The sequence below is a fragment of the Vollenhovia emeryi genome, unplaced genomic scaffold, assembly GCF_000949405.1.
Source record: "Vollenhovia emeryi isolate VEMERY1.0 unplaced genomic scaffold, V.emery_V1.0 DF939147.1, whole genome shotgun sequence".
Taxonomy (NCBI): domain Eukaryota; kingdom Metazoa; phylum Arthropoda; class Insecta; order Hymenoptera; family Formicidae; genus Vollenhovia; species Vollenhovia emeryi.
The window spans coordinates 1,153,502-1,181,205 of NW_011967219.1; the positions used below are offsets into that span (position 1 = coordinate 1,153,502).

General features: G+C 36.7%; 3 protein-coding genes across 6 annotated transcripts; 2 read left to right on the top strand and 1 right to left on the bottom strand.

Annotated features, from left to right (window-relative positions):
• Positions 1 to 724: 724 nt before the first annotated feature.
• Positions 725 to 10,160, bottom strand: LOC105566053 (centromere-associated protein E). 4 transcript variants are annotated; one of them, XM_012019763.1, is made up of 10 exons: positions 6,553 to 6,680; positions 4,169 to 4,352; positions 3,507 to 3,726; positions 3,140 to 3,439; positions 2,748 to 2,944; positions 2,492 to 2,647; positions 2,039 to 2,327; positions 1,842 to 1,970; positions 1,307 to 1,550; positions 725 to 1,056 (listed from the first exon to the last, which is right to left on the bottom strand). In XM_012019763.1, exons 2-10 carry the CDS (start codon positions 4,237 to 4,239, stop codon positions 1,040 to 1,042), a joined length of 1,623 nt encoding a protein of 540 aa, XP_011875153.1. In that variant the 5' UTR covers positions 4,240 to 4,352; positions 6,553 to 6,680; the 3' UTR covers positions 725 to 1,039. The 4 variants fall into 4 exon arrangements, with proteins under 4 accessions (XP_011875153.1, XP_011875152.1, XP_011875150.1 ...); XM_012019762.1 differs by lacking the exons at positions 725 to 1,056; positions 4,169 to 4,352; positions 6,553 to 6,680 and adding exons at positions 9,018 to 9,055; positions 9,496 to 10,160 and having other exon boundaries at positions 1,174 to 1,550; positions 3,507 to 3,688; XM_012019760.1 differs by lacking the exon at positions 725 to 1,056 and having other exon boundaries at positions 1,174 to 1,550.
• A 1,347-nt stretch (positions 10,161 to 11,507) lies between these two features.
• Positions 11,508 to 19,377, top strand: LOC105566054 (fatty acyl-CoA reductase 1-like). Its single transcript, XM_012019764.1, has 9 exons — positions 11,508 to 12,349; positions 12,772 to 13,020; positions 14,924 to 15,069; positions 15,151 to 15,260; positions 15,698 to 15,887; positions 16,039 to 16,287; positions 17,140 to 17,313; positions 18,423 to 18,509; positions 19,114 to 19,377. Exons 1-9 carry the CDS (start codon positions 12,134 to 12,136, stop codon positions 19,244 to 19,246), a joined length of 1,554 nt encoding a protein of 517 aa, XP_011875154.1. The 5' UTR covers positions 11,508 to 12,133; the 3' UTR covers positions 19,247 to 19,377.
• A 2,874-nt stretch (positions 19,378 to 22,251) lies between these two features.
• Positions 22,252 to 27,655, top strand: LOC105566059 (1-acyl-sn-glycerol-3-phosphate acyltransferase gamma-like). Its single transcript, XM_012019770.1, has 7 exons — positions 22,252 to 22,528; positions 25,036 to 25,281; positions 25,363 to 25,535; positions 25,632 to 25,793; positions 25,927 to 26,265; positions 26,664 to 26,883; positions 27,196 to 27,655. The coding sequence occupies exons 2-7, from the start codon at positions 25,104 to 25,106 to the stop codon at positions 27,282 to 27,284; spliced, it is 1,161 nt and encodes a 386-aa protein (XP_011875160.1). The 5' UTR covers positions 22,252 to 22,528; positions 25,036 to 25,103; the 3' UTR covers positions 27,285 to 27,655.
• Positions 27,656 to 27,704: the final 49 nt, after the last annotated feature.

Consider the following 27,704-nt stretch of genomic DNA (forward strand, 5'->3'; position numbering starts at 1 on the left):
TTTGAGGAAATGAAAAGAAACTGCCCATACGAGTACAATCATACAAATAGAATAATCACGTGTAAAATATGATTATGACTATGCAGAATACTGTATAATCTAATTGCAATTATATTTTTCGTACGAAAAGCACAAGGAAAAATTATTTCTTTAATTAATTTTCCCTTCTTATTTCTGTCTGTATATAACGAGCCGAGATTATGCAAGAGGAAGAAAATAGATATATTTTATGTACAATTATATATATTTTTATATTTTTTATATGAGAAATTTTTGTCGTGTACCAAAATGCTTTACTTTCTTCCGTATATGTTTTCAGGTTCTTTGTTGTTTTGTAATGGTTTATTTATCTTTTATAAGTAATAGCAATAGAGAAACATTCCAGTAAAATTTGTAGTATTCTACTAACGCACTATCCCGCTTCCTTTTTCTTCCGCGCGGAGATTAAATGTTGTTATGGTAAATTGAAAGTTAATTATGTCATATCGTCCATCTAATACTAATAGTTAGACTGCGGATGTTATATAAATTATTTGATGTATAAATTTTATTTTAAAGTCATCTCAGAAAGAAGCAAGCTGAAATATGAATTCCCCTTATCTTCTTTAGCGATGCATATTTACATCCGCAGTCCGATGATTACATTCTTACATATATGTAACATTATACTTTAATGAATATTTCGTTATATACTGGGTTTTTTAAAAACATTTTTGAACGGAGGTAGAGATAAAAGAGATAACCCAAGCAGAAGAAAAAGTCATGAGGACATCAAAGTGGCGTTAAAGTGACTTTTAATAATAATTCTAGTGGCATTTTAATGCCACTTTGACGTTGTTATGACTTGTTGTTCCGCCTGGATAAGAACATAAGTATATTTGAAAATTTACCAAGGTGTATTACAGTTCGATGATTATAACGGTGATGATGAGATGTCGATGTGGCAGTGGCGGATGTTAATTCGCTAAGGATGAAGATGGCTATCTTCCACTGACTGAGATTAACCCAAGCCAGCCTGATGATCTGAGAGTCAAATGGCTTACTTTACAGTCACAACTAAAACAAACAGTTTGCGCAGTAAAGAAATTGATACAGTGAGCAAGTGCGAGGCGAAATAGTTAAACTTGAGTTCGGACGATCGTAAAGGAAACAAAGAAGAAATTACAAGGAAACTTTCAGTGTTTGCGATATTTTATATTTTCTCAGCAGATAAACGTAATTGATCAAAATGCTTCGAGAATCTATTGACTCAAGGTTCTCTTGGAGTATACATTGGCCTAACCCGTCAAGTCCGGTGGAGGCTTACCGTCTGGCTTCCTGGTCTCGGATTCGATCGGGTTGTTATAGTTGTCCGGTAGTGGATGGGGACCCGGATGAGTCAGATCCAACGCCTTCTCCTGAACCACCTTGAAAGAAGCTTTGATGTTATCCAACGCGTTCCCTAATCCTGTCTTAATCTGATTGAATTCCTGCGTGACCAAGGACAGGCGGCCGAGCAAGTAGTTCAAGTTCTCATCCACCTCCGTCATGCGTTTCGTTATCTCGCCTACCTGCAGAAATCCAAATATTTAACCGTTAGTTTTGCGATCTATGGACCGTATTTAAGCGAATAAATTCAGGACGATGTGCGTTGGGTGTTATTCAGAATGAGTACCAAATTATCCGCGATTATCTAGCCGTTAAATCTGCCACGAAAGTAGATACTGCCTGATGCATATTTAGGTAATGCCCAGATAATGTATCGATGCGATGATTTATGCAACAGTCCACCTAACTTATTTGAGAGGCTTTATGTGAATTCTCATTATTTAAAATGTATGTTTTATCACGCATTTTATTACTTTATTCTCCATTCCACCCATGGTAGATGTCGTGCCATTAACATAGGCTTCATTCTGTTGATGCAGCTTATCTAGAGCTCGAGCGCTTTCCGTCATTTGCTGGTACATCACATTGATCTGCCGCCAGACCTGCAACGAAGGTAGTAACAACAAATCCGGGCAGCGGCCAGATGAGTCAGCAAGTAACAGATCTTTACTTTGTCCATTTCTTGTTCCATCTTGCTGGTAAGGTTCGCCAAGGCACCATTCTGGTTATCCATGATATCATTTGAGATTCCGTCGAACCTCTGGCTCAGAGTGCTGTTAATGTTGACACCCTGGGTCTTCACCAACTCGCCCACTTCCAGCAGGATCTGATGTACGCCGTACTCCACTCTCTTCTTCGTATCTAGCACATGATCGGCCATAGAAATCATCACGGACTGGCCCTTTTCCAGATTCTGTAGCTCCTGGTTAACGCGTTCTGCATTGTTAGCCAGGTCCATTCTGTTAAAAAGGCTCAAAAATGAAAGGAAATGACTACGCGATACATAGGCTTATATTTAACGCCAAATATGATCCTCCGATTCCTTGTATAATTTATCGGTATCCAATAAAAGATGACCATGCTTAGCGTTTATCTTTCCACCCAGACGACAATCGGGATTTACCGTAACGCCGCCACCGAATCCTTCGTTTCTTCTTTGCCCTCCGTTATTTTATCCCCGATATTATCGATGCCCCGTGTAACGATATCGTTCAACGCATGCTTAGCCTCCTGTAACATAGCTTGCGTCTCGTTGTGGAGCGCCTGCATCTCGTTTATCCTACAACGTAAAGCGACAATTAGTATCGAAGTGTGATGGATGTTACATGTCCTCATATTCTCGCGGAGAACGTTAAAACTGATATCAAGAGAGTCGTTACCTAGGTAATTCTCGTAATCTGTCAGAAGTGCCCTCCAGCAGCTCTTGCACTTGCACCAATGTCCTGACGTGATCCTCAAAAGCTGGCGACAGATCCAATTGCCGCTCCGACGGTCTCTCCTGCACGCTCTGAGTCACCTGTCTTAACTTTTCCAGCGATTTCTCGAGGTCCCCGATCTTCGTGGATACATATTGCATCTACGGCACAAAATAGGTTTATATCGAGCTGAAAAATTCGTATAAAATTTCACGCAATAACAATTGCTAGGCGCAAAGATCCAACCCGAGCGCGTAAGTCTCATTTCTATCTACTTGGATTGAGAGCGTTTAAAACACTTTGTGTTTACGCGAGGAAGATACATGTATATTATACTTTTATCATAAATGAGTCACCTCCGAGAAGATTGTGTGCGTCTTCTCCATCAGCGTTGCTGACTCTTTATTCATCTTTGCCGCGTTATTATGCAGACCCTCCCTGAATCTCGCAACCTCTTCCATCAAATTACTCTCCATGCCACTCAGCTTGGTGAGAACGTCGGGAAGATTGCCGTTCGGGGCAGACGTCACCTCGGCGCGATTGTTTAGCTCCGCTATCTTACTGTCGATATTCGTCAGCCAACCTTCCAGGCGATTCTCCAGATCCTCCAGACTGTCCACGGTCTTTTGCATCTGTATGCGCTCCCTCTCATCTTTCTGCGCGAAGAAACATCAAGAAACATTAATCGCTCGTGCATTACTGAGCGGAATACGAGGTGATCACCTGTGCGATCAAATGTTCTATTCCCGCGACTCTCTCATCCATCTTGGTCAATTGCAGCTTCAGGCCATCCACGACGGACACGCGCTTCGTCAGGATAGCTATTGTCTTTTTCAGTTGTTCGCCCAGCTGCCGTTCTCTCGCCTCGTGCCTCTCCAGCTTCTCCGTATTCTCTCGCATCATATGTACCAAGCTCAACATAGCATCCTTGATGTCTTCGTGTCTGTAAAGATTGATTCGAGCATTTTGTAGGACAGAATAAATATGGTATCGTTGAAAATGAGATTATATTTGAAGAAAAAAGTGCCACAAGTGAAGATACGCAAAGTCGACAAAAAGTGAAATAAAAGTTATTAAAAAATTATGAATGTATTTCAAGATGAATCATAATTTTCCTTATAGAAAAGTTGCAGTATGTTGTTCAAAAGTGATAAAAACATTATGAAATTTACCGAATTTACCTAAAATCTGTGTTAATGTTTACTGAAGATAATTTTTCGAATTTGAATTTTTACCGATATATCGATATATGCATATGAAATGAAAGCGAGGGTCCAATCGAGAGATTTTCGGGGGCACTTGAGCAAAATTTTATTATATACTTTCGGTAAAATATTTCTACTAAGGACGTTCGAAGTATTAAACTATGTGGACCGAATACATACGTTATTTCCCGGGTGTAGCTGACGTCGATGCAAGAGCAACACAAGAGCGTTAGAAGAACAGGCAGTTTCATTGTCTTGTTAGAGCTGTTTCTCCAGGGAACCGATTTAATCTACCGCGTTGTTTTGCTCGGCGGCGTCAGGTCGAGCGGAGTGGTCCCTTTGACGCGACGGGCACTTATCAAATCTGATCGAGAAGATAATACGAAAGCAATGAACCTACAACGTATGTAACGATGGCGAACAAAGGTGCCCACTATTTCTGTAAGCTACACACAGTGGTCTTCTTTCCTGCTTCTAATTGAATGCACTGCCATCGAGATAAGAAAAACGCAGGTCATGCACGATGACCCCGAGAGACCGTAGAGAGAGAAATCATCAGTCACACTAAATTATACTCAATCGTCAGTGGTAGCTACATAGAGCGCAGCATTCTGTGTTCCAACGTACGTCAAGGAATTATTTCACTCATTTACTTCATTGTCTGTTAATACAATTAGTTACGAACGATAGATATGTATTTTACGTTACTTAAATATGACTCTCAGCTTTAAATAATGTATAATATAATATTTCCTGTATATATGTATCTTTAAAATCTTCTATTTTAAACTGTTTCACGCATTAATTTCGTCAAATAAGAATTAATTAAAGTGCGTGACATCCATGGAGAGTTTTATACTTTCAATATTTACAAATTCCCTCCCTCTTTAAAATACTATAATTTTACATCGATTATGTTTCACGTATCAATCTCTGAATTTATACATGTACAGCCTTGACCAAAAGTACTTGCCACCCCTTCAATTCTCAGCAATGTAACTTCTTTCGACTCTAATCAAGTATTTTGTATATTGTTACGTATCGGCACGCTAAACTGAATAATCTAAACAAAGCGTCATATCATAAACACGCAAGGGCAAGTCGCGAAACGTTTACAGCAGTAAACTCGATTTTACACCATAAATCGTTATAGAAAAACTGAAAGCCAACAACTGGCATTGCTTATTTAACCCGAATGTAAAATAATTTGAAGTTATTGAGGTTTCACATAGATGGCAAATGTTTTTGGCCAAGGCTGTATTAATGTTGCTTCAATAGAAGAAAAAAAAGTGATATTTCTCGAGTTATGATGCAGCTCTTAGTCTTTTCTGTACATGGAAGTGACGAAGGGATGAAATGTATGCAGGCTATTTATAGACGCACGGATTCCTCCAAGAACAGCCATATGGCCCGTCATATGCGTCAAGCTGTGTGTTTCAAGTGCAACACATTTGTTTTGCCCTTTATATAAATGCACCAGCAAATGCGAGGCAAGTCAGTCGCGCTCCATTCAGAGAATTCATCAACTCCTTCGCTGTATCAAAGCATCTGAACTTTACTTTAATCTCTGTCTTGCGCAATGTCAATTTTTATCAAATAAACGTAACTCGACATATAAATGAGAAACTGAGAGTCCCTCCGTTATTTTTTTTACAGAAGAATTTCAATGTAAAAAATGCCATTGTTACATTCTTATACATCTTTTAATTGTTTTTTTTTCAAAATTAATTGAACCGGATCCCACTTTTTTTCTACATATATGTATATATATGTTTTATATATATAATTACGTATGAAAAGCTTTGTGACGAGCAGGCAAAGGTTATTTTGCGTGCATAGAGAACGCAACGTAATGCGCGTAAGCAGAACAGATCTGAGTAAGATATATAAGAACTGCTCATAAACCCAGTTCTATTTTCGCGCGTAATTTTTGTGTGCAACTTCTGCTAAGACGGCGCGTTCTGACAATTGGAAATAAATCGTACTGCTCGATTATCGAGAGAAAAAAAAAGGAAACGAAATTCAAGAAAAGCCTCGCGAGGCGGTGAGACAACGAGATGCGATTTTTGTAATTCGATCGATTTGGAGGCAACGCTTTCGCGAATCGATAGCGTAAAATTCCGGTACTGCCGACAGCGAGTTGCGAAAGCCTCCAACAACGGGATGCGGTATAAAAGGAGATGCGTGACGTAAATTTTTAGCGCGCGCGTGCGAAGGGAAAAGTGCGATCAAGCGAAAGAAAAGAGGAGAAAAGGAAGATCGAGAAAGAGAAAGAGCGAGAGACAGCGAGAGCGCACGGACGAGGAAGAGAGAAACGCACGCTGCAAAACGCGCTGCAAAACGCGATGTAGCAGTCGGGTGAAGAAGTTCATTCGCTCCTTCCTCGTTCGTCCACCGTGTAAGAACCGCGTTGAGAGAGAAGCGAGCCGTCCGCCCGAGCAAATACCGACGACGATCACCATTGATCTCGAGGACGGCGCTCGATTTTCGTTTATCGGCGCGAAAAGCGCGGACACGAGCGGGTCAGAACGCGCCTCTTCCCCCCCCGGGCCGCCACTACTCACTCTCAGCTTCGTGCTCTCTGTATTCCCCGAGAACAGAAATGCGCGGCAGAAACGCGGCCGAATTGCAGTCGAACTGTTTTCCGACGCGACTAGCGGAGAACTGCGAGGAGCCGCATCTCGCGCTGCCATTATGTAGATATAAGGATTTTTTAAAATCCACCTAGAGTCGAATTACTCGCGCGGCGTTACCAACCTCCGTATTCGTACAGTTCGGCCATAGTACAACCATAATATAACTAGTAAGTCCACGCACTGTCGGCACTTTTGACCTTTGCGGTCCTTTGCATAATTAATGAGCATAAATAGACTAAGTGCATAGGTAACTTTGATACATCATGACTCCGCCCAAAAAATCGTAGACTTCAATTTTTTTTAATTTGTAGGGGAAAGTTCGTATTTTACAATGGCTCTTGTAGAATTTATGACTAAAATTTATCGCACCCCGTGCAGCGCGTCAAACTATGAAAAGTTTTGCAGACAAAATACGTCCTTACTTTCAAAGAAATCACGATAAGGGGAACGGAGATATTCAAAATCTGAAAAAAATCTCTTAAATGTAGACATTTCTAGCTTTAAAATTAAAAAAATTCTTTAAATGCGATAAGTTTTCGCGAAGTTACGATTATTTGAAGTTGAGTGAAATTTTGGTACAAATTTTTGTTGCGTCAATTTTGTTGCGCAGTGTGTTTATCATAAACATAACGCGTTGTCCAGATCTGTATAGTCGTTATCGACTTTCCTTATGGTGAAGTATTATTAATTTTAATTTCGTCCCCAACTTACGAGTCACTTTCTTCCCTATACGAATTGAAATAAATCAACCTCTAAGTTTAATTTTAAATTAAAACCATTTATAAGTCTGTCGTGACTTTTATAATTTCCTTACAAAGAAGGTTATCATTTAATTTCCTCGTTTTCGTGCATACGAAAACTTTTGGGAATAATGAATTGCGAAATTTGTTAAGATTAATACTTTCACATAATGTTTACATATATGTTATATATAATGTTTATTCTTTTACATATATAATGTTTATGTATGCATTTTAGAAATAAATGTTTCAGACAAAAGTTATATGGTTTTAAGGGGGACATAAGATGGTATCATTGGTTTGACCTCGGATCGTCGTTTGAAGTTTACACGAAGGTAATTTTGAATGTTTTAAATGAAAACCCGCATTTTTTTTATATCATCTCTTTCTGTTAATTAATTGGAATAACTTTTGTCTAAAACATTTTTATTTGTTTAATATATTTTTAAATGTTCAAAGAAAACTTGGCAACTTTTTCAATAGACATCATACGATATTTCGATAACTGTTTATTTTTTACTTGATTTGGTGTCAAGAATATGCTGCTGCAATAGTACTCCAACTTTGGTAAACATTTGTGTACACATCTCCTTAGAGTTTTCATGTATATACAAATGTATATCGGCAGATAGAGTTTAATTATACGGATGATATCGAATTTATGTACAATATCTGAGCAAATTCGCTGCGAATTCATTGTCATACTTGGTTATAAAGTTTTCACCTGTAGTAAATATTTAAGTGCGAATAATACATGTAGATATGTGCCACTTAGTCATAAACAATACTTTATATGCAGAATTATCGATTTAATACGTAGCTTGACAATAGAAGTGCATCCTTTGCTCTTTCGACCTTAGACAGAATATTTTTTACATAAATCACATTATACGATGTAGATTTTATATATATGAGAACAAATCATAGTGTCAATCTATATTCGGACGTACGATTTCAGTGAAGTAATATTGCACTGCAAACAGAATACGACAGTTTTCTTTAGTAGAGTACCGAGGACTTTTTATCTTCATAAAATTGTTGCTGCAAGACAATTACTCTTTATTAATGATGAGCAAAATCGGCATCAATCCAGCGGGAGAGGCTCAATTGCGCACAGTACAATTGAACACGATGCAATTGCACACAGTGCTATTGGGCATATAATGTTGCGCACAGTTCTTTTGCGCACCGTTCATTTGGACACAGTTCTTGTGCGCACCGTACAATTGGACACCGTTGCTTTTGGACACAGGTTTTCGAAATATAATTTAAAACACACAGACACACGCGTATGCATGTAGAGCCCTGTTTGGAAATTTTGCTAATTTATAAATAATAAATCTTTCTAAATCAGCGATTGTTCAATTGGACAGTTCTTTTACGCACAGTTCAGTGTCGCACAGTTCAGTGTCGCAAAGTTCAGTGTCGCACAGTTCAGTGTCGCACAGTTCAGTGTCGCACAGTTCAGTGTCGCACAGTTCAGTGTCGCACAGTTCAGTGTCGCACAGTTCAGTGTCGCACAGTTCAGTGTCGCACAGTTCAGTTTCGCACATTTCAGTTTCACACATTTCAGTTTCGCACATTTGGACACACAAGCTCTCGTCTCGTGCCTCTCCAGCTTCTCCAGCTTCTCCGTATTCTCTTGCATCATATGTACCAAGCTCAACATAGCATCCTTGATGTCTTCGTGTCAGTAAAGATTGATTCGAGCATTTTGTAGGACAGAATAAATATGGTATCATTGAAAATGAAATTATATTTAAAGAAAGAAGTGCCACAAGTGAAGGTACGCGAAGTCGATAAAAAGTGAAATAAAAGTTATTGAAAAATTATGAATGTATTTCAAGACGAATCATAATTTTCCTTATAGAATAGTTGAAGTATGTTGTTGAAAAATGATAAAAACATTATGGAATTTACCGACTTTACCTAAAATCTGTGTTAATGTTTACTGAAGATGATTTTTTGAATTTGAATGTTTATCGATATATCGATATATACATATGAAATGAAACCGAGGTCCAATCTAGAGATTTTTGGGTGCACTTGAGCAAAATTGTATTATATATTTTCGGTAAAATATTTCTACTAAGGACGTTCGAAGTATCAAACTAGTGGACCGAATACATACGTTATTTCCCGGGTGTAGCTGACGTCGATGCAAGAGCAACACAAGAGCGTTAGAAGAAGAGGCAGTTTCATTGTCTTGTTAGAGCTGTTTCTCCAGGGAACCGATTTAATCTACCGCGTTGTTTTGCTCGGCGGCGTCAGATCGAGCGGAGTGGTCCCTTTGACGCGACGGGCACTTATCAAATCTGATCGAGAAGATAATACGAAACCAATGAACTTACGACGTACGTAACGATGACGAACAAAGGTACCACTATTTTTGTAAGCTACACAGTGGTCTTCTTTCCTGCATTATGCGATGTGTGTATGTATACGTACTCATCATAGCCATACTACCATACGTACAAGTTTTCTCTCATTGGTGCCCAGAACAATGTCGGATGCGCAGAAGGGATCGACGCAAAACGAAACAAATGACGGAGTGGATCTGCTAGTTATACTATATTTCTATACCACTTCCGAAAATTACAATATTTTTTTAATATCACATACCGAATGGGAACACTTAACAACTGTCTCTCCGGCATATAATTAATGGAATATATTTTAGTAATCACAATGAACCATAATGACAATGAATGTCGAGACACCGTAGTACAATACAGCCATACCCGGATAGCACACAAATTAAGTTCTATGAATATTCTTCTGGAGTGCAAATATTCTCAATTTCAGAATATTCTAATCGAATATTCTATAAATGTACAATATATATGTATATACTGCGCAACAAAATTAACGCAAAAAAATTTGTACCAAAATTTCATTCAACTTCAAATAATCGTAACTTCTCGAAAACTTATCGCATTTGAACATTTTTTTTATTTTAAAGCTAGAAATCTTCACCTTCAAAAGAATTTTTAAGATTTGGAATATCTCTGTTCCCCTTATCGTGATCTCTTGAAAAGTAAGGACGTGTTTTGTCTGCAAAACTTTTCATAGTTTGACGCGCTGTACGAGGTGCGATGAATTTTATTCGCAAATTCTATAAGAACCATTGTAAAATATGAATTTTTCCGTACAAATTAAAAAAATTGAAGTCTACGATTTTTTTGGCTTTGTGCTGTATCAAAGTTACCTATGCATTTAGTCTATTTATGCTCATTAATTATGCAAATAATAATAAATAATTTAATTACGCAGTGTATTTATCATAAACATAACGTGCTGTCTAGATATTATGTGAAAGTATTAATCTTAAGAAATGACGCAATTCATCATTCCCAAAAGTTTTCGTATGCACGAAAAACAGGAAATTAAATGCTAACCTTCTTTGTAAGGAAATTATAAAAGTCACGACAGACTTATAAATGGTTTTAATTTAAAATTAAACTTAGTGGTTGATTCATTTCAATTCGTATAGGCAAGAAAGTAACTCGTAAGTTTCGGGGACCAAATTAAAATTTATAATACTTCACCAAAAGGAAAATCAATAACTATGTATGTATAATGTATAAACATTATGTGAAAGTATTAATCTTAAGAAATGATGCAATTCATCATTCCCAAAAGTTTTCGTATGCACGAAAAACAGGAAATTAAATGCTAACCTTCTTTGTAAGGAAATTATAAAAGTCACGACAGACTTATAAATGGTTTTAATTTAAAATTAAACTTAGTGGTTGATTCATTTCAATTCGTATAGGCAAGAAAGTGACTCGTAAGTTTTGGAGACCAAATTAAAATTTACTACTTCACCATAATACTTCACTATAATACTTCACCAAAAGGAAAATCAATAATAACTATGTAATATACACGGTGAGGAAAAAGTATAGAAACCCCTAAATTTTTCAAGAACTATGCATTTTGGAAACAAATGTGTAAGACAAAAGTTATGTGGTTTTAAGGAGGACATAAGATGATATCATTGGTTTGACCTCGGATAGTTGTTTGAAGGTTACACGAAGGTGATTTTGAATTTTTTAAATAAAAACCTGCAGTTTTTATTATATTATATTTTTCTATTAATTAATTGGAATAACTTTTGTCTGAAACATTTTTATTTGTCAAATAGTTTTTGAAAGAAAACTTGGCAATTTTTTCAATAGTCATTATACGATATCTCGATAACTGTTTATTTTTTACTTGATTTGGTGTCAAGAATATGTTGTTGCAATATAGTACTCCTACTTTGGTAAACATTTGTGTACACATCTCCTTGGAGTTTTCGTGTATATATGTACAAATGTACATCGGCAGATAGAGTTTAATTATACGGATGATATCGAATTTATGTACAATATCTGAGCAAATTCGCTGCGAATTCATTGTCATACTTGGTTATAAAGTTTTCACCTGTAGTAAATATTTAAGTGCGAATTATACATATAGGTATGTGCCACTTAGTCAAAAACGTTACTTTATATGCAGAATTATCGATTCAATACGTAGCTTGACAATAGAAGTGCATCCTTTGCTCTTTCGACCTTAGACAGAATATTTTTTACATAAATCACATTATACGATGTAGATTTTATATATATGAGAACAAATCATAGTGTCAGTCTATATTCGGACGTACGATTTCAGTAAAGTAATATTGCACTGCAAACAAAATACGACAGTTCTCTTTAGTAGAGTACCGAGGACTTTTTATCTTCATAAAATTGTTGCTGCAAGACAATTACTCTTTGTTAATGATGAGCAAAATCGGCATCAATCCAGCCAACTCGATCCCGGCGTTTTATACCGGACAAAGTATATTCCTGACGGGTGCTACAGGATTCGTGGGCAAAGTGTTTATCGAGAAAGTATTGCGATCATGTCCCGACATTCGTGAGATATTTCTTTTAATGAGACCGTCGAATAAAATAAGCACGGTCGAAAAATTCGAAAAGATGCTGCGCTCACCGGTAAGTCTCGTTTACTATCAACTTTTCTTATTCCAATGAAATTAGTCGTTTTAAAAACATAACGGAAAATAAAATTTAACTATTTTGAATATATAATTGTGTATAATCTCATGTCTTCTCCCTTACTATTATTATTTAAGTTGTCTTAAATAAAATATATGTATATTTCTACATTTATCACAAGTAAAACTTCTAACTGAAGCTGAGTTAAGGTTTCTTCCATTTATTGTATCGCAATCAGTTTTATTTTCTAAAAGCTTATTAAATCTATCAAGATTTATATCTACAGCACAGTCAGAAATTGCAAATACGTCAAAATAAGGAATCGTAGCGAATGCGATCGGAATATTATCAAATTTTCCCATACAGCACGCATATCTTTAGACATACATATCTAAAAGACGAATATTGTCTTGATCCAGTTGTTCGACAGACTTCGAGATGAACGACCTTCTAGCTTCAACAAGCTAATTCCCATCCCTGGCGACTCGAGCGAGGAAGGATTGGGCTTGTCGCCTGCAGACAGGCAAACACTGATCGAAAGAGTGACTATAGTAGTCCATAATTCCGCAAGTGTTAAATTTAATGATACTATCAAGTACGCTATCTTCGTTAATACTAGGTCCACGAGGGATATTTGTGTGTTAGCTGAAAGTATGAACAATCTGAAGGTACGTTAATAAAGTTAATCTCTTTTTGGTTATATGAATGGAACACAATGTTTTTAACTAATTTGCATATAATAAATACAAAAAGGACAATAACAAAATTTATTATACTCACCAACTTTGCGTTATGGACTATTTAGTTTTACAGGTCGAAATGTTTTACGTAATGTATGTTGATTTCATCTTTTACATTCTCGAAAGTAATTCCAAAATACATTAAGTGATTCACTCATAAAAACCGCATAAATAAAGAACGTATTAAAACACAAATAAATCAGTCCATTAATTGAAATAGCCAAAAAAGTTCTCATTAATGGTAATAAAGCATCGAACCGTTTTGAGACTATTGTCTATTCCGTGAAAATAAAAGTATTATCAGGGTTGGGAAGTAACGCGTTACTTGTAACGCCGTTACCATTTTCGTTACTTTTTTTCGGTAACGATCGTTACTTTTTTATGTCTGTAACGGTAACAGTAACGTCGTTACCTTTTTACAGTAACGGTAACAAATTCAGCCGTTACTTTTATCGTTACTTTACTTCCCTATTATCTTTTATATCTGTTCAATAGATCGTAAGCTAGTTGCGCGCACTATTCTTGATTGGACAAAAATATTCCGATATTGGGCGCTGGAAGTCCATGAATGCTGCTACACGGAGCGCTTAATCGGGTTTAATAACATCTGTAGTTATAAAACTGGCCAATCACAACTACTTCTCAAAAGAATGGAATAACTGTGATTGGCCAGTCCCTTAACCACGGATGTTATTAAACCCGATTAAGCGCTCCGTGTAGCGGCACTCAATGTCACATGAGAATGCGCTGTAAGCATTTATCGATGTTTCGATTCTGGGGCCCGATTCATGAATTCATTTGAAGAAGAAACATATACGAAAATTCTGCTCTGACAGAAAGGTTGAAAGTCAATTGGTTAAAAGCCACGCGTATATCCAATCAACTTGTAACTTTTTTGTAAGAGCAGAATTTTCGCACATGTTTTTCCTTCGAACAAATTCAAGAATCGAGCTCCTGTATGCTCGATGACTTGCTATATAGAAACTAGTTTAAAGTTTTAAGTTTTAATATTGATTATTAAATAATAATAATGTAATTTTATAATCTAACATCTTACTTTAGCATTTCAACAAAGTAACGAAAAAAGTAACGAATCGTTACTTTCTAAGTAACGGTAACGGTAACGCGTTACTTTTTAAAATCAGGAACGAGTAACGGTAACGAGTTACTTTTTACAAAAAGTAACGGTAACGGTAACGCATTATTTTTTTAAGGTAACGTTCCCAACTTTGAGTATTATATGTATACCACACTAACCAAAAGGAAGGCAAATGCCGCCTGAACGAAGAAACCAGGTTTAATTGTCGCTTCTTGTTAAAACATACATATGTATATCAGTTTTTGAAAAAGTGTAATGTTGTGGAATATTTTTACTGTCATATTCATAAATGCTTTTTTATTTTTTCGTGTTTCAAATCTTGCTTATTAATGTAATCTACTGCAACAAATGTATATTTGAAAAGAACGGTTTTGCTGCAGTACTTAAAAATTTAGCCAAGTACATAATTAATTGATTGATAATTATTGTGATTATCCACGATCATTATTTTCAGATCTATATCTAAATTTTTACGTTCTTGAGTAAAACCGGTTTTTCTGTAAAAGAGTGTGCGATACAGTATCTCACGCCATATATCTCATTAAGTGCCATTTTCTATCGTTATTCTCTCATTTATTCTAAAAACTAGATTAATTTTTTTATTCTGATAATTATATGAGACAAGAGATCGCGAATGTAAGTCCACACCGTAAAGGTGGACGCTGATTATAATTCACCGCTGATATAAACGTAATTTCATGATACTCGTTTTGCTTTGTTAAAAAAACAAAGGCACTGGTGTACGTTAGCACGACGTACGCGCAAACGGATTGCCATGTTGTAGAAGAAAAAGTATATCCTCCTAAAGCCAATTGGCGAAAGTTAATCAAAATCGTCGAATCATTGGATGACCATTCACTAAACATTTTCACATCTAAGTAAGTAGTTATAAAGATAAATAAATATCAAGTAAATATTCGACATACATTTCTGGACATATATGTGAAACTTGTGAAAAGGTACATGGATAATGCAGTCAACACGTACGTTTTCTCTAAGAATTTAGCGGAAGGAGTTATACAGGATTATTCCACGTCATTGCCTTGTGTAATATTGAGGCTGAGCATGGGTAGGTATACGGTTTTCCCGGATGTTACATGAACGATGCAGATAAAATTTCTGTCTTTATATGCATAAATATTTTATGTTTAATGAAATATCTCTGTTTTTAAATTAACTATCTAAATTCAATAGCAAATAGTGTTTTGATAAATTAAATATGTTTATACATTTTTACCATTCTTGAACGATTAACGATGTCAGTTCTAACAGAAATGCTTTTGTTTCCTTCTTTATTGACCACAAAACGGTATAAAAATACGTATTTATACATATAAATGTTTTTAAAATATGTATGAGTCGGTGTTACAGTATAATAGTTTCACAATTGTTTAATAATTTATGCATTGAACGTTAATAAATTATTCACTACAAGAATATTGTCAATGCATATTTGTTTTTACTACTGTGACATTGTGTAGTTTTGAAATTCTTCCTGTCTTTTAGTGATGCCAGCGATTAGCGAACCATATCCAGGATGGACAGATAGTGTTAACGGACCAGTGGGACTATTTATATTGAATAGAAAAGGGTTACAGCATGTAACATATTGTGGAAATGTGTGCCATGACTGGATACCTGTTGACGTTGTCGTTAAATCATTACTTCAAGTGATCTGGAAACGTGGTGTGACTACGTATGATAATCAACTTATATTCTATTTATTCTTGCATTAAGAACATATATCTTTTGTTTTCTTACAAGCGCAAGTCATAGAAAATTCAAAATTTCTCAACTAGTGTAAATAAATCTTTTGAATAATTTACAACTTTGTGTATCACCATCAGGGTCATGCCGGATACTGCACCTTTAGTCTTCAATTGTTCAAGCAGTAATGTGCATACGATGACACAGCAAACAAACATGAAATTAATAAGCAGTAATGTAAGAGAGATTCCCTTTGAAGACATTGTTTGGACCAGTGATACTATTACATTGTATAATCATATTGTATTTTATATATTGTTCACGCTGTGGCAAGTTTTTCCAGCTTTGTTAATGGATTTCATCTTAAAGTGCTTTAATCGTAAACCAATGTAAGTCAATAATGAAAAATATTAGAAACTACAGGGTGTTATGTACGTAATACCCGCCTCTTATTTGCGGATAGAGCGGACTAAACTAAGTCGACAAATCCACTATTATTTTGCAATTTTCGCAATAATTAACAAGTTATTAATTATAAAAAATCAATTTCTAGGCCGGCCTATCGCCCAATTAAAACGCACGGCGAAATGCGGCCGTCCCGCGTTCGTCGCGCGTTTGAATTTGGCAGTAGGCCGGCCTAGAAGACAGGGATTTTTAATAATTAATATCTCGTTAACTATTGCGAAAATTGTAAAATGGTAGAGGACTTTCCAGTGAGAAATGATTCGTCGATCGATGTCGAAACGATGTCGAATCGACGTCAATTTGACGGTATCGATGTCGACATCGATCGACGAATCATTTCTCACTGGGTTTTCGACTTACAAGTCCGCTCTATCCGCAAAAAAGAGGTGAGGCGGCTATTACAGAACACCCTGTATAATACAGCACAGCGTTTATGATATCTGTATTTATAATCTATCTGACAACTCTATGCCGACGTTTTTTAATTCGTTATAAGAATATTTCACAAAAAAGTATAAAAACATTGTTAAAATCAAAACAGGGCGAGTTATTAATACATGAAATAATGATACACTTTTAGAACTCGCTGAAATAATGTCGGAGTCAGTTATTTATATTCAAGGCAAACTGAAAAGTTAAGATGGCGTCAATTTGATGTCATATTGACCAAAATATGACATAAATTTGGTCAATATGACATCAAATTGACATCATCTTGACTTTTCATTGTCCTTGGGTATGTAATATGTAATTATACGACACATCACATTTTTTAGGTTCCTAAAGTTCCAAAGAAAAGTATATGTGGTCAACTGTGCTATAAAATATTTTTCTTTTAACGAATGGACGTTCGGCAATACGAATACAATGGCTCTAAACGAGACAGTGCCACCTGATAATGAGAAAGAATTCAAATTTCACTTAAAAGTGGATCGATACGAATATCTAAGGTAAGTTGAGCGTAACCAGAAACAATATGAGATTTAAAAATAATATACATATATGTATATCATATTTGTCATATCACATACAAAATAACGAAATAATGAACGCACGACTGAATGCTTAAATTAAGTAGAAGTTGGGCTACTAAATAAGAATTATTAAAGAATATATATTTAACCAAATATAATATTATATGTTTCATTTCATTTTATCCCGCGTTATGTGTTACGCTTGTGCCACTTATATAATTATTGTGACGCTTGGTTTCTATCCTTTACTGTAGATTTCTGAAAATTTTCTTCTATTTCTCTTATCTACAGGGTGTTATGTATCGCTGGCTGCTTTACTCTTTATGACTATGTTTACACGGCACCCTAATCGGGTTTAATAACATCTGTGGTTATAAAACTGGCTAATTACAACTACTTCTCAGAAGAATGGAGTGACTGTGATTGACTATGTTTACACGGCACTCTAATAGGGTTTAAATAACATCCGTAGTTAAAGGGCTGGCCAATCACAGTCATTCCATTCTTCTGAGGAATAGTTGTGATTGGCCAGTTTTATAACTACGGATGTTATTAAACTTGATTAAGAATGATGTGTAAACGTAGTCATTGGCCAGCCCCTTAACTACGGATGTTATTAAACCCGATTAGGCCGGGTCTACAATAGATGTAGTAAGTCTTAAGCCGTAAGAAATTGATCAATCACAAGCGATTATTCTCCTCACTTCAGACTGTGATTGGTCAATTTTTTACGGCTTAAGGCTTACTACATCTATTGTAGACCCGGTCTTTAGGGTGAGGTGTAAACGTAGTCATTGGCTAGAAGACAACTGCCAATCCCAATCCAATCCGCGTCGACAATTGCTAGTCTGATTCGGCCTTAAAGCCGGCTCTGTCTGTACCTCTTAATTCATTATCTGTAATCATACTAAACATTCAATTTTCTATTTCTTGCATATACAAGAGGTCTTGAGAGAATTGGATGAGTAAAATATTCGCCAAAAATTTCACAATCTTCAATTTTATTATATCGTGCTTGGGAACGTTATTGTTATTGTATTTTAATAATATTCTTTAATTAAAACTTTTTTTAACTTTAAATCAAGGTCTGCATTATTGAGTGTGAAAAAGTTTGTCTTGAAGGAGGACATGAGTCAAGCAGGATTCAATGCTGCCAAAGCGCACACCAGAAGGTGAGTGCAAAGTGTATTTTATATCAAACAAGTATAATGCTCTCTATGGATATTAATTAAATGTTATAAATATTAAATCTGAAATATCACTGCAATGATAAAAAAATTTTTTAATTTGCATCACTAAAGCTTTACAATATTTTTACAAGTTTGTTAGACACTTAAAACTAAATACTGCATACAAAAAAAATATGAATAATTAATGTTGTACTATTTAATGAAAATATTGAAAAATTAAAAAGTGCTAAGAGAATTTTGGATATTATTAGATAAAAACAAGATTCCTTATTCCTGTTAAATGACAAATTATTTTATTTAACATATTAACTTCATATTTCAAAATTAATACTGTTATTAATACATTAATTATATAAAGGGCTCAGAGCCTAGACGAGGTTGTAGTGTCCACAAAAATTCTTTAATTAAAAGTGAATATACGTTTCGGTCCTTATTGGACCAACTTCGGTATAAAGAAAGAATATAAAGAATTTTTGGACACTACAACCTTATTTAGGTTCTAAGCCCTTTCTACAATTACGTGATTTTTATCATACGAGCCATTGTTATTTATATTAATTACAGTTATTTCACTATTTATATTTAGAATACACTTGCTTGTTGCGGCATTCAAAACTTGCGTTATTGTGGGCACACTGTGGGCGATTTATCACCGGAAAATTTACTCATTTTTTTTATTGTTTCATTTAATTTACTCCTTCAATTTAATTATGTCATAAGATCTTTGTAATAATACACACCTTATTTATAATAATATGCGTTAACATGTGAATTTGATTATTGAAAACGATATAAGAATTAAATTGAATTTTTGCGTAACTACATTTCTACAAAGATTTTGTTTGTTTTACATTTGCGTTCTTATTTCTCATCCGCATTTATCTCTTTCCCATAAAATCTTATAAAAAATCTATAAAAGATTGAGTTTTAGTTCACTTTAGATCTGAATTCATGTAGAAATTCAGAATACTACGGAGAATACTACATTCTCTGAGACAATTTAAAAATTGACAATCTTATGCGTCGTCTACAATACGTGGAGTAAGCTTGGAGTAAAGAGTAAGAGAGAGCCCTAACTTCTAGCTTTTGGTGTGAGAAAGCTGAAATACGGGCATGGTTTTTAAAATATTTGTAACACTAATTGATGGCATTTTGATTCGCCGAGAGTAAACCTAAAGCCCGTATCAGACTACGGATTGGGATTGGGATTAGATTGAAATTTGACCAATTAGAGTAAAGGTTACTAAACTCGAGATTAGTAAACTTTACTGCGATTGGTCAAATTTCAGTCTGATCCCAATCTCAATCCGTAGGCTGAAATCACATGATGCAGAATAGGAGTACGGAATAGAGAGTGCGTTATAGAAACAGGCAATCAGAGCTTTGCCGTATCAACGAGTGACGGAAATGTCTGGCTCTGATTGGTTGCTTCTATGACGCACGTTCTATTCCGCAGCTCTATTCTGCACCATGTGATTTCAGCCGTAGTCTGATACGGGCTTAAGAGCTGAAGTAGGAGTAAGAAATAAAATGGATTTATTTCCTTACTCCTACTCCTTACTCCAGCTTACTCCACGTATTGTAGACCACGCATTATACATGTTCAAGCGCTTAATAAAATTTAGATAATTAACTTATAATTGTTGTATAACACTAATATGCATATAACTAATAAGTAATAACACTATATTGTACGATTATATATAAATAATATGTAATTTTGTATTACTTAATATTGTCTCGATGTTTTAAAATATACATATATATGTATATATTTTTTTTATTCAATACTATTGGATTTTTATTTAAATCTGCAACGCAACGTAAGCTAATTAAAATTTTCACCATTATCGTATGTACATACGACAAATTTTTCAAGCGTGTTGATTGGTTGCAGAATAAAAAATTTTTAGAGTCTCAAGAACTTTTGTATTCAGTGGGCTCTATTCTGTACTCGGCTATCGATAACTATCGATATCGTTAACGACCTTCATGCAGCTTTTTACACGATAGAAAAATTGCGCAAACGTCGTTAACAATATCGATAATTGTCGGTAACCATGTACGGAATAGAGCTTTTGAATAGAGATATTGCCTTTGCAATCAACACGCTTGAAAAATCGTACGACAAATGTATACATATGTATATATATACATATATTATACATATATACATCTGTTAAATATTATTTATTTGTATATAACATTTTTGGTCTAGATACACTTAGTATCACTAAGGAATTAATAAAAATGAAAATAAAAATAATAAAATTATTAACAGGAAAATTCTTCAGTCATACTCCGTCATCTCTCAAGTAATGTTCTCGTGTAACAAACTCCGACACAAAACTCTCATAGCATTATGCGATTATACATGACAATAAAAAGTAAAACAAAAACAAATTTCACAGGTTGATTTTTAGAGAGTAACTCTTCGGGGTACTTAAGCCCCTTCACCACGACAAGCAGGTAGTACTCGAGAAGGGGATTATCGACAAAAACCATGCAATTACATATGTGTATATTTAGAAAAAATGAATATTGAGTGAACATAAATTAGGTTTGCTATTCAATGCACGACGTGAGAGAGAGATTCATCCGAGTTCAATCGTTAAAAAAGGTATTAGGGCTCGTATACATAACATGGGCACGCACTTTATCGGCAGTGTCAAAAGACGCATAGCAAAATAGTTCCAAAAGAAAAAAATGGGCGTAAAGGCGCGCAAAACAGTCTCTTGAAACGGTATCAAGTAAAACGCCGGCGTGGCCGCTCTCAGGTTTCTCTCTGGTAAAACTATAAAAGTCGATTAAAATTGTCAATTCAAAATTCAGTGGGAAAATCGTAAACATGGCGGAACCAATCAGAAGCTGGATACCGCATGTCCAGACTCTGGTCAGAGGGTCTCCAATTTGAGGCCTGTTCTTTATTACTGCACTACTGAACTAGTGTAATAAGTTAAAATGAAACAAATAGATTACCTCTCATTTCAACTCATTGCACCAGTGTGCACTAGTTCAGGAGTGCAGCAATAAAGAACAGACCCTAAGTCCCAGTCTACAATAGAGATTTAAGCCCTAAGCCTTAAGTCCCAGTCTACAATAGAGATTTAAGCCCTAAGCCTTAAGAAATTGACTAATCACAGTCGCGCATTCTACTCATACTTGACCGTGATTGGCCAATTTCTTAAAGCTTAGGGCTTAAATCATCTATTGTAGACTGGGACTAAGAAATTGACTAATCACAGTCGCGCATTCTTTTCATACTTGACCGTGATTGGCCAATTTCTTAAAGCTTAGGGCTTAAATCATCTATTGTAGACTGGGACTTAAGCCTCCGCTACAATGATTCTCGGTTCTGTCTACAATGGTCGTAGTCGTAGTTGCTCGATAAGAATTGACCAATCGCAGTCGATTATTCTTACGACTACGACCATAGAGTCTGTTTTTTATTGCTGCACCCCTGAACTAGTGCACACTGGTGCAATGAGTTGGAATGAGAGGTAATCTATTTGTTTCATTTTAACTTATTGCACTAGTTCAGTAGTGCAGTAATAAAGAACAGGCCTATTGTAGACAGAACCGAGAATCATTGTAGCGGAGGCTTTAATCCATTTTCGAACACATCCCATGTCGTCCGTGTCCCGCGATACCACTATCACAGTGTCCCCACTATACATCCCTAACCCGTGGACGAGAACCGGCTGACTCGCTCGGGCCCCCCCGCTGATCGCATCGTCGCTCGTGTGGTGTGCCCGCGCGCGCACAGGCATGGAGGCGTCCTGATTACCCCCCCGATGACAGACACGAAGCACGGAGCACGGAGCGACGACGACGCCGAGAAGGCACCGCACAAAAGCACACCGTCAACGGCACCGTTAGTGAACTTTGGAACTTCGCACTTTGATCTCTCCCAGGGCGCGTCCGACACCTGGCACGCGCGCACGGCTCTCCTCACCGCACGCTCTCGCACACTTCCTCTCGTCAAGGAATGCCGAATTGAGGTAAGACCCGACCGACCTCGCGTTCAGCGGAAAGATCCTCTGGGTCCGCCGGTGGAAGAGGAGGAGCGGGAGGAGGAGACGAGGGTGCACGTGGGTGCGCAACCAACATGCCTCGGATCTCCTCTCGTGAGCGTCGCATTCTGCGCATTTCGCGTCAGTTATAATAACGAGGTCGTACGCCGATTACGTTCTCCGCGAGGCTGCGGTGTGATAGAAGTGCGGAGACGTGGCACGTTGCAATTCCGCGCCCGGTAAATTACAACGCGTCTGATGTCTGTTACTTTTTCATCACTAACCAACTCGGCGTGCACGCATCCGCAGTGTTACTTAAATCTCTTTAAACGTCGTTTAAAGCGTTTTCGCCGGTCGTTTCCAGGTCTTTATTGCTTTCAGGTAGCCGACGATGTCCGGGATTCTTCGGAGAGGACTTGTAAACAGTATTACATAATGTTATTATAACGATAGCCATTGGTTCTTCCAGGTTCCTTCGTTAGCACTTGTCGAGTTTACGCTAAACGCAACACTTGTTATGTAACAGCTCTCGTACGAGTTAAAACTGCGATGTTAAAAACTGCGGTTTAAAGTTGCCAGAACTCAGTGTCTCGAATTCTTTCAATTCGTTGGTACTTGAATAGTCCTGGGGAAAAGGATGGATGTAACCATTGTAGAAGCTTCGTAGAATCTACCGTTACGAATCGTCACGAAATGTTTTACAGGTTTATGTTTTAGTTTTACCGAAGACTGACTGAGAGTAACGGTTTAACGTTGCTTTAGCCTCCAGCGTAAGCCTGCAGGAGAAGCTTTTTCGGCTTGCCTGCTTAAGAAAATTAATCAGCCATCATAAAAGCCTGCTGCATACGTAACAATCCTCTACTTTTACATCTACTTTTCCAAGAGCGTATCTAACTCGTTTTTAACATTTTCCTGATTTATATAAAATAGAATCGCCCTTTAAACACGTCATTTGCTCCCCTCCCTACACTCTCCTAATTAACTAGATTAACGAGCCAATTGACACTAATGCAGTTTATTTGCCGCTATACATAACAGCATCCAGCATTCTGAAAATTGTACATAGCAACGCTACAATTATTTCGCTCTCAGGCAAGTTGTTTGGCGTAAATACTTGCACACGTAGCTGGCTAATGTCTCATATATATGTACACACACATCCACACGCGATGAACTATTTATATATATTATATATATATAAATTCTTATATCTTTTGTATGGCGCCAATTACGGGTACAATGACAAGTGTATTTTACGTAGAAATGGAAGTTTTAAAAAAAATTTTTCTATACGAGTAACTTCATATCTTTCCATTTTTAAGCAGAGTAGAGCGGGGCTAGTTAGGCAACTTTTTACTCAAACTGTTATAAATCTTTACATGATTGCGATAGTCTAATGAATTTTACTTTAAAAGATAGTGTATTTATTCAGCGCAATAATTAACCACACGTAGATCTTAAAAAAATGGTACAAATAGGAAACATTTTGTTTTGAATGAAAAAAGTCAAGGTGGCTCAACGTACCCCACCCATGGGGCATATTGAGCCACGTTTAGGGGTAAGTAGGGACATAAGGATAATTGCCTAATAACGTTACGTGTTGTACAAAATCACTAGAATTAAGTTGCATTAATCACATCTGCATTCAAGTCTATATCTTTTGATCATATAATAAAGCATACAATATATTCAAATAAAAAATGCTTCAACAAAATTAAACTGACGACTCGAGAAAAAGTAAACATAAAAATTGCCAAGATCTTTAATGGATAGATTTAATTAATCGACGATACAAAAATAGAATAGAAAATAAAAATTAACTGTTGTATATTAATTATAATAAAATTTACGAGACGGAAATTTATGTTTAGTCAGAGAAAAGTGAACTGAAAATTCAACTCTTAAGATATTCAACAAAAAATAATAAATTTCTGTATAAATAAAATAAAATAATCTTTAAAAAATCTTTCTCATTAAAATCATATTAATCATCATTGTCGCAATTGACGCAAACAAATATTGCACTAAAGGTGCACTTTGCATGAGCCCAGCCGTGACAACTGTGGCATACTATAAAAGAAGTAAGGAACGCCAAATAAAGCACCATTTTAATTCAGACTTCTTTCACTTTATAAGCGGGATTAGTTGGAACACTTGACCCAACTAGTCCCATACCATTATCAGCTAAAATATTTTTCATAACAAAGGAACCGTAAATAAAAAAAATTACTGGCTTTGGATAGTCACTTTGTATACCGTGTAGACCAAAAACTGTGATGAATTAACAATTTTACTTTCGACTTTCCAACCAAACAAGTCGCAATTGTATGTTAGCTGACAGCCGGGCACAGACTGCAGAACACGGCGGGGTCTTCTCGCACTCCTCGCTTCTCTAAGCGCGTATAAACATGTTCGCACGTGTTTTGTTAATTAAGATATTCGCGTTGCCCAACTCGCCCCGCCCTACCTTACTCGCCGATTTGCTTCTGTTACAGGTGGAGGAAACCAAACATTTATGTTTTCCATAAAGCATACGGTCTAGTGTTACTCGCTTATTAGCACCATGGGAGTGCCCTCCGTGAAGGAATGGCTGGTGGTACATCTTATGTTTGCCATCACATTTTTTACGTCCGGGTTGATAATAAATTTCTTCCAATGCATTTTATACCTTGGACTGAGGCCCTTCTCCAAGTACCTCTACCGCAAGATAAACTATTACCTCTGCTACTCCTTCTACTGTCGTGAGTATACCTCGTGTTACAGTTCCTGCGCGTTGTTTAAAAAAAAACCTCCAATAATCTCTAAATCTTTACTTCCACCAGAATTAGTATTCATGGCAGAATGGTGGGCAGGATCAGACCTGATATTGTACATAGATAAGAAGGACTTTGATAAATATTTCGGTAATGAGCACGGCTACCTCTTGATGAATCACAGTTATGAGACCGATTGGCTAATAGGTTGGCTGCTGTGCGATCGCGTGAGATTGCTAGGCGTACGTAACTTCTAAGAATGAATTTCTAAAAAAAGAATCTCTGTACACATGTACATAGGAGTAAGAGCACTTATTTTGAAAGGATATATCTTTTAGAATTGCAAAGCTTACGCTAAGAAGTCGATACAGTATATTCCTACGCTGGGATGGGCGTGGAAATTCGCTGAGAGTATCTTCCTCGAGAGAAGTTGGGAAAAGGACAAGGAGAACATCAAGACTCAAATCAAGGAGCTCGTAGAGTATCCCGATACAATGTGGGTGAGTATGCCTTTCCATTTCTTCTTTCTTTTTCTAAACACGAGCGTATCAGCCGCGAATAATATCAAAACATTCGATCACATTTACTACTAGGCATAATTAGTTGTGAAAACGGCTGAGTGATTGATTATAGTTGCTGCTCTATCCTGAGGGTACGCGCTTCACGCCAAAAAAGCTGGAAGCCAGTCAGAAGTTCGCGATCGAAAAAGGTCTGCCAGTATTAAAATATCATTTAACGCCACGCACAAAGGGCTTCACCGCCAGCATTCCGCACATGAGGGGCAAGGCGACGGTCATCTACGATATTCAGATAGCGTTCAAGCCGTCTGATCCCGTAAAGCCGACCATGAGGAATCTCCTCTTGGGGAAACGGTTAGAAGGACATATGTATGCTAAAAGAATTCCCATCGAGGAGGTGCCGGAGGGAGACGAAGCTGCTGCTGAATGGCTACACAAGCTCTATCAGCAAAAGGTAGCGTTATTGAGTTTGCATCTCTCCTTGCATCCGATGGAAACGTTTGCACTATTTTGGTAGAACAGTTCAATTCCGCAATTGATAATGTTTCTCGAGTTCAAGTAGAAATGCTTAATCCGAATTAGGAGCTTTGAGTAGTTTTCTAGTCCACAAGGATAGAACCATGTGCAGTCACGATAATGTAATCGACGTGCTTAAGTTTACATTAAGTTGCCCAACTTGAACATTTCTAAGAAGTGCATTAGAAACCCGTATTGTTTCTCTGCGCGTTAGAACGAAGAGCTTGCAAGTTGACGATTAAGTCGAGCGGAACAATGATCTTTGTCAAGTGACTTTGTTTCGCTCTGACGCGAAAATATAATACGGTAACGCTAGATGAAATCTTTGCCTGGTAGGACCGTATGGCGGAGAGCTTCTACGAAACCGGCGATTTTTTTGCCACGAGTGGCGTGCCTAGGACAGGCTCCTTCAGGCTAAAGAGAAGATACTGTTCCCTTGTTAACACCATTTGCTGGGCGATAGTTGTCCTTGTACCAATGCTATATTATCTCCTAAGGCTCCTTCTGTCCGGCTCGATCTTTGGCATTACCGTCGGGGTCGGGGTTATCTTTGTATGTAAGTAGTACCAACCACACATATTCGCTTATTTATGCCATTATCTTTAGCTATTAGTTACGCTATGATTCACATTATTCAGTTGACAAATAGTAATCATTGTAATATATTGAGAGTTACACTTCAATTCAATTTTGGCTGTAGCGGACGTAGCAAATTGAGTTCGGCTTTTTAAGACCGATTGCTCGACTTGCCTGCTGCTCTGTTGCTCACGTTCCCCTTTCTTTATATGCAATGCCTTTAAGTCACAGAAGACTATCTCAATTCATTTTAAACGCTGTATCAGTCTCATGAGAACAAATCAAATTACAGTTTACGTGCTAATGTACAAAACCCTCGGAATGTCGGAGATAAGCAAGGGTTCGTCGTATGGTGCGGCGGACACGAAAAAGGACAAATAACTTCAAAGCAATTGCTTTACGAGAGATAATTCCCGTAAAACAAAAAAAAACAAGTGTCAAAGTGACGGGTTATCGAAGCAGATTTACTGTAAAATTTTTTAGGCGAGAAGAGAACGAGGAGGAAGAAGGCAGATACGTATACATTTGATTTATACTTTTGTGTAATCCATTCAGTGCGCGTGAGCGCGCAGGCGACAGATGCGTTTTCTGTATGGATTAGATATGTAACACATATACACACAAACTTACACGTACACATAAGAATATATATACATACTTGGTATCATATTATATGACGTTTACATCTTTTCTTGCGTTGACATTTTTTTCTTATATAGCAATTGTTATTGTTAAATAAACGGTTTAATCCCAATCGTCGGCAGCTGTTATTTAGACAAAGCACCTCGGACACCGTATCTC

Excerpts from the sequence above, each read along its gene's own strand:
- LOC105566053 (XM_012019762.1), bottom strand. The coding sequence starts at position 9,566 with ATGAAACTGCCTCTTCTTCTAACGCTCTTGTGTTGCTCTTGCATCGAC. Across the intron at positions 3,689-9,017 it reads TGCTATGTTGAGCTTGGTAC|ATATGATGCGAGAGAATACG; the intron begins ATATGATGCAAG and ends TGAGCTTGGTAC. Across the intron at positions 2,328-2,491 it reads GATTCGGTGGCGGCGTTACG|AATGGACCTGGCTAACAATG; the intron begins GTAAATCCCGAT and ends CCTTTTTAACAG.
- LOC105566054 (XM_012019764.1), top strand. The coding sequence starts at position 12,134 with ATGATGAGCAAAATCGGCATCAATCCAGCCAACTCGATCCCGGCGTTT. Across the intron at positions 15,070-15,150 it reads CTAAACATTTTCACATCTAA|GTACATGGATAATGCAGTCA; the intron begins GTAAGTAGTTAT and ends ACTTGTGAAAAG. Across the intron at positions 15,261-15,697 it reads AATATTGAGGCTGAGCATGG|TGATGCCAGCGATTAGCGAA; the intron begins GTAGGTATACGG and ends CCTGTCTTTTAG.
- LOC105566059 (XM_012019770.1), top strand. The coding sequence starts at position 25,104 with ATGGGAGTGCCCTCCGTGAAGGAATGGCTGGTGGTACATCTTATGTTT. Across the intron at positions 25,282-25,362 it reads CTGCTACTCCTTCTACTGTC|AATTAGTATTCATGGCAGAA; the intron begins GTGAGTATACCT and ends TACTTCCACCAG. Across the intron at positions 26,266-26,663 it reads ACAAGCTCTATCAGCAAAAG|GACCGTATGGCGGAGAGCTT; the intron begins GTAGCGTTATTG and ends TTTGCCTGGTAG.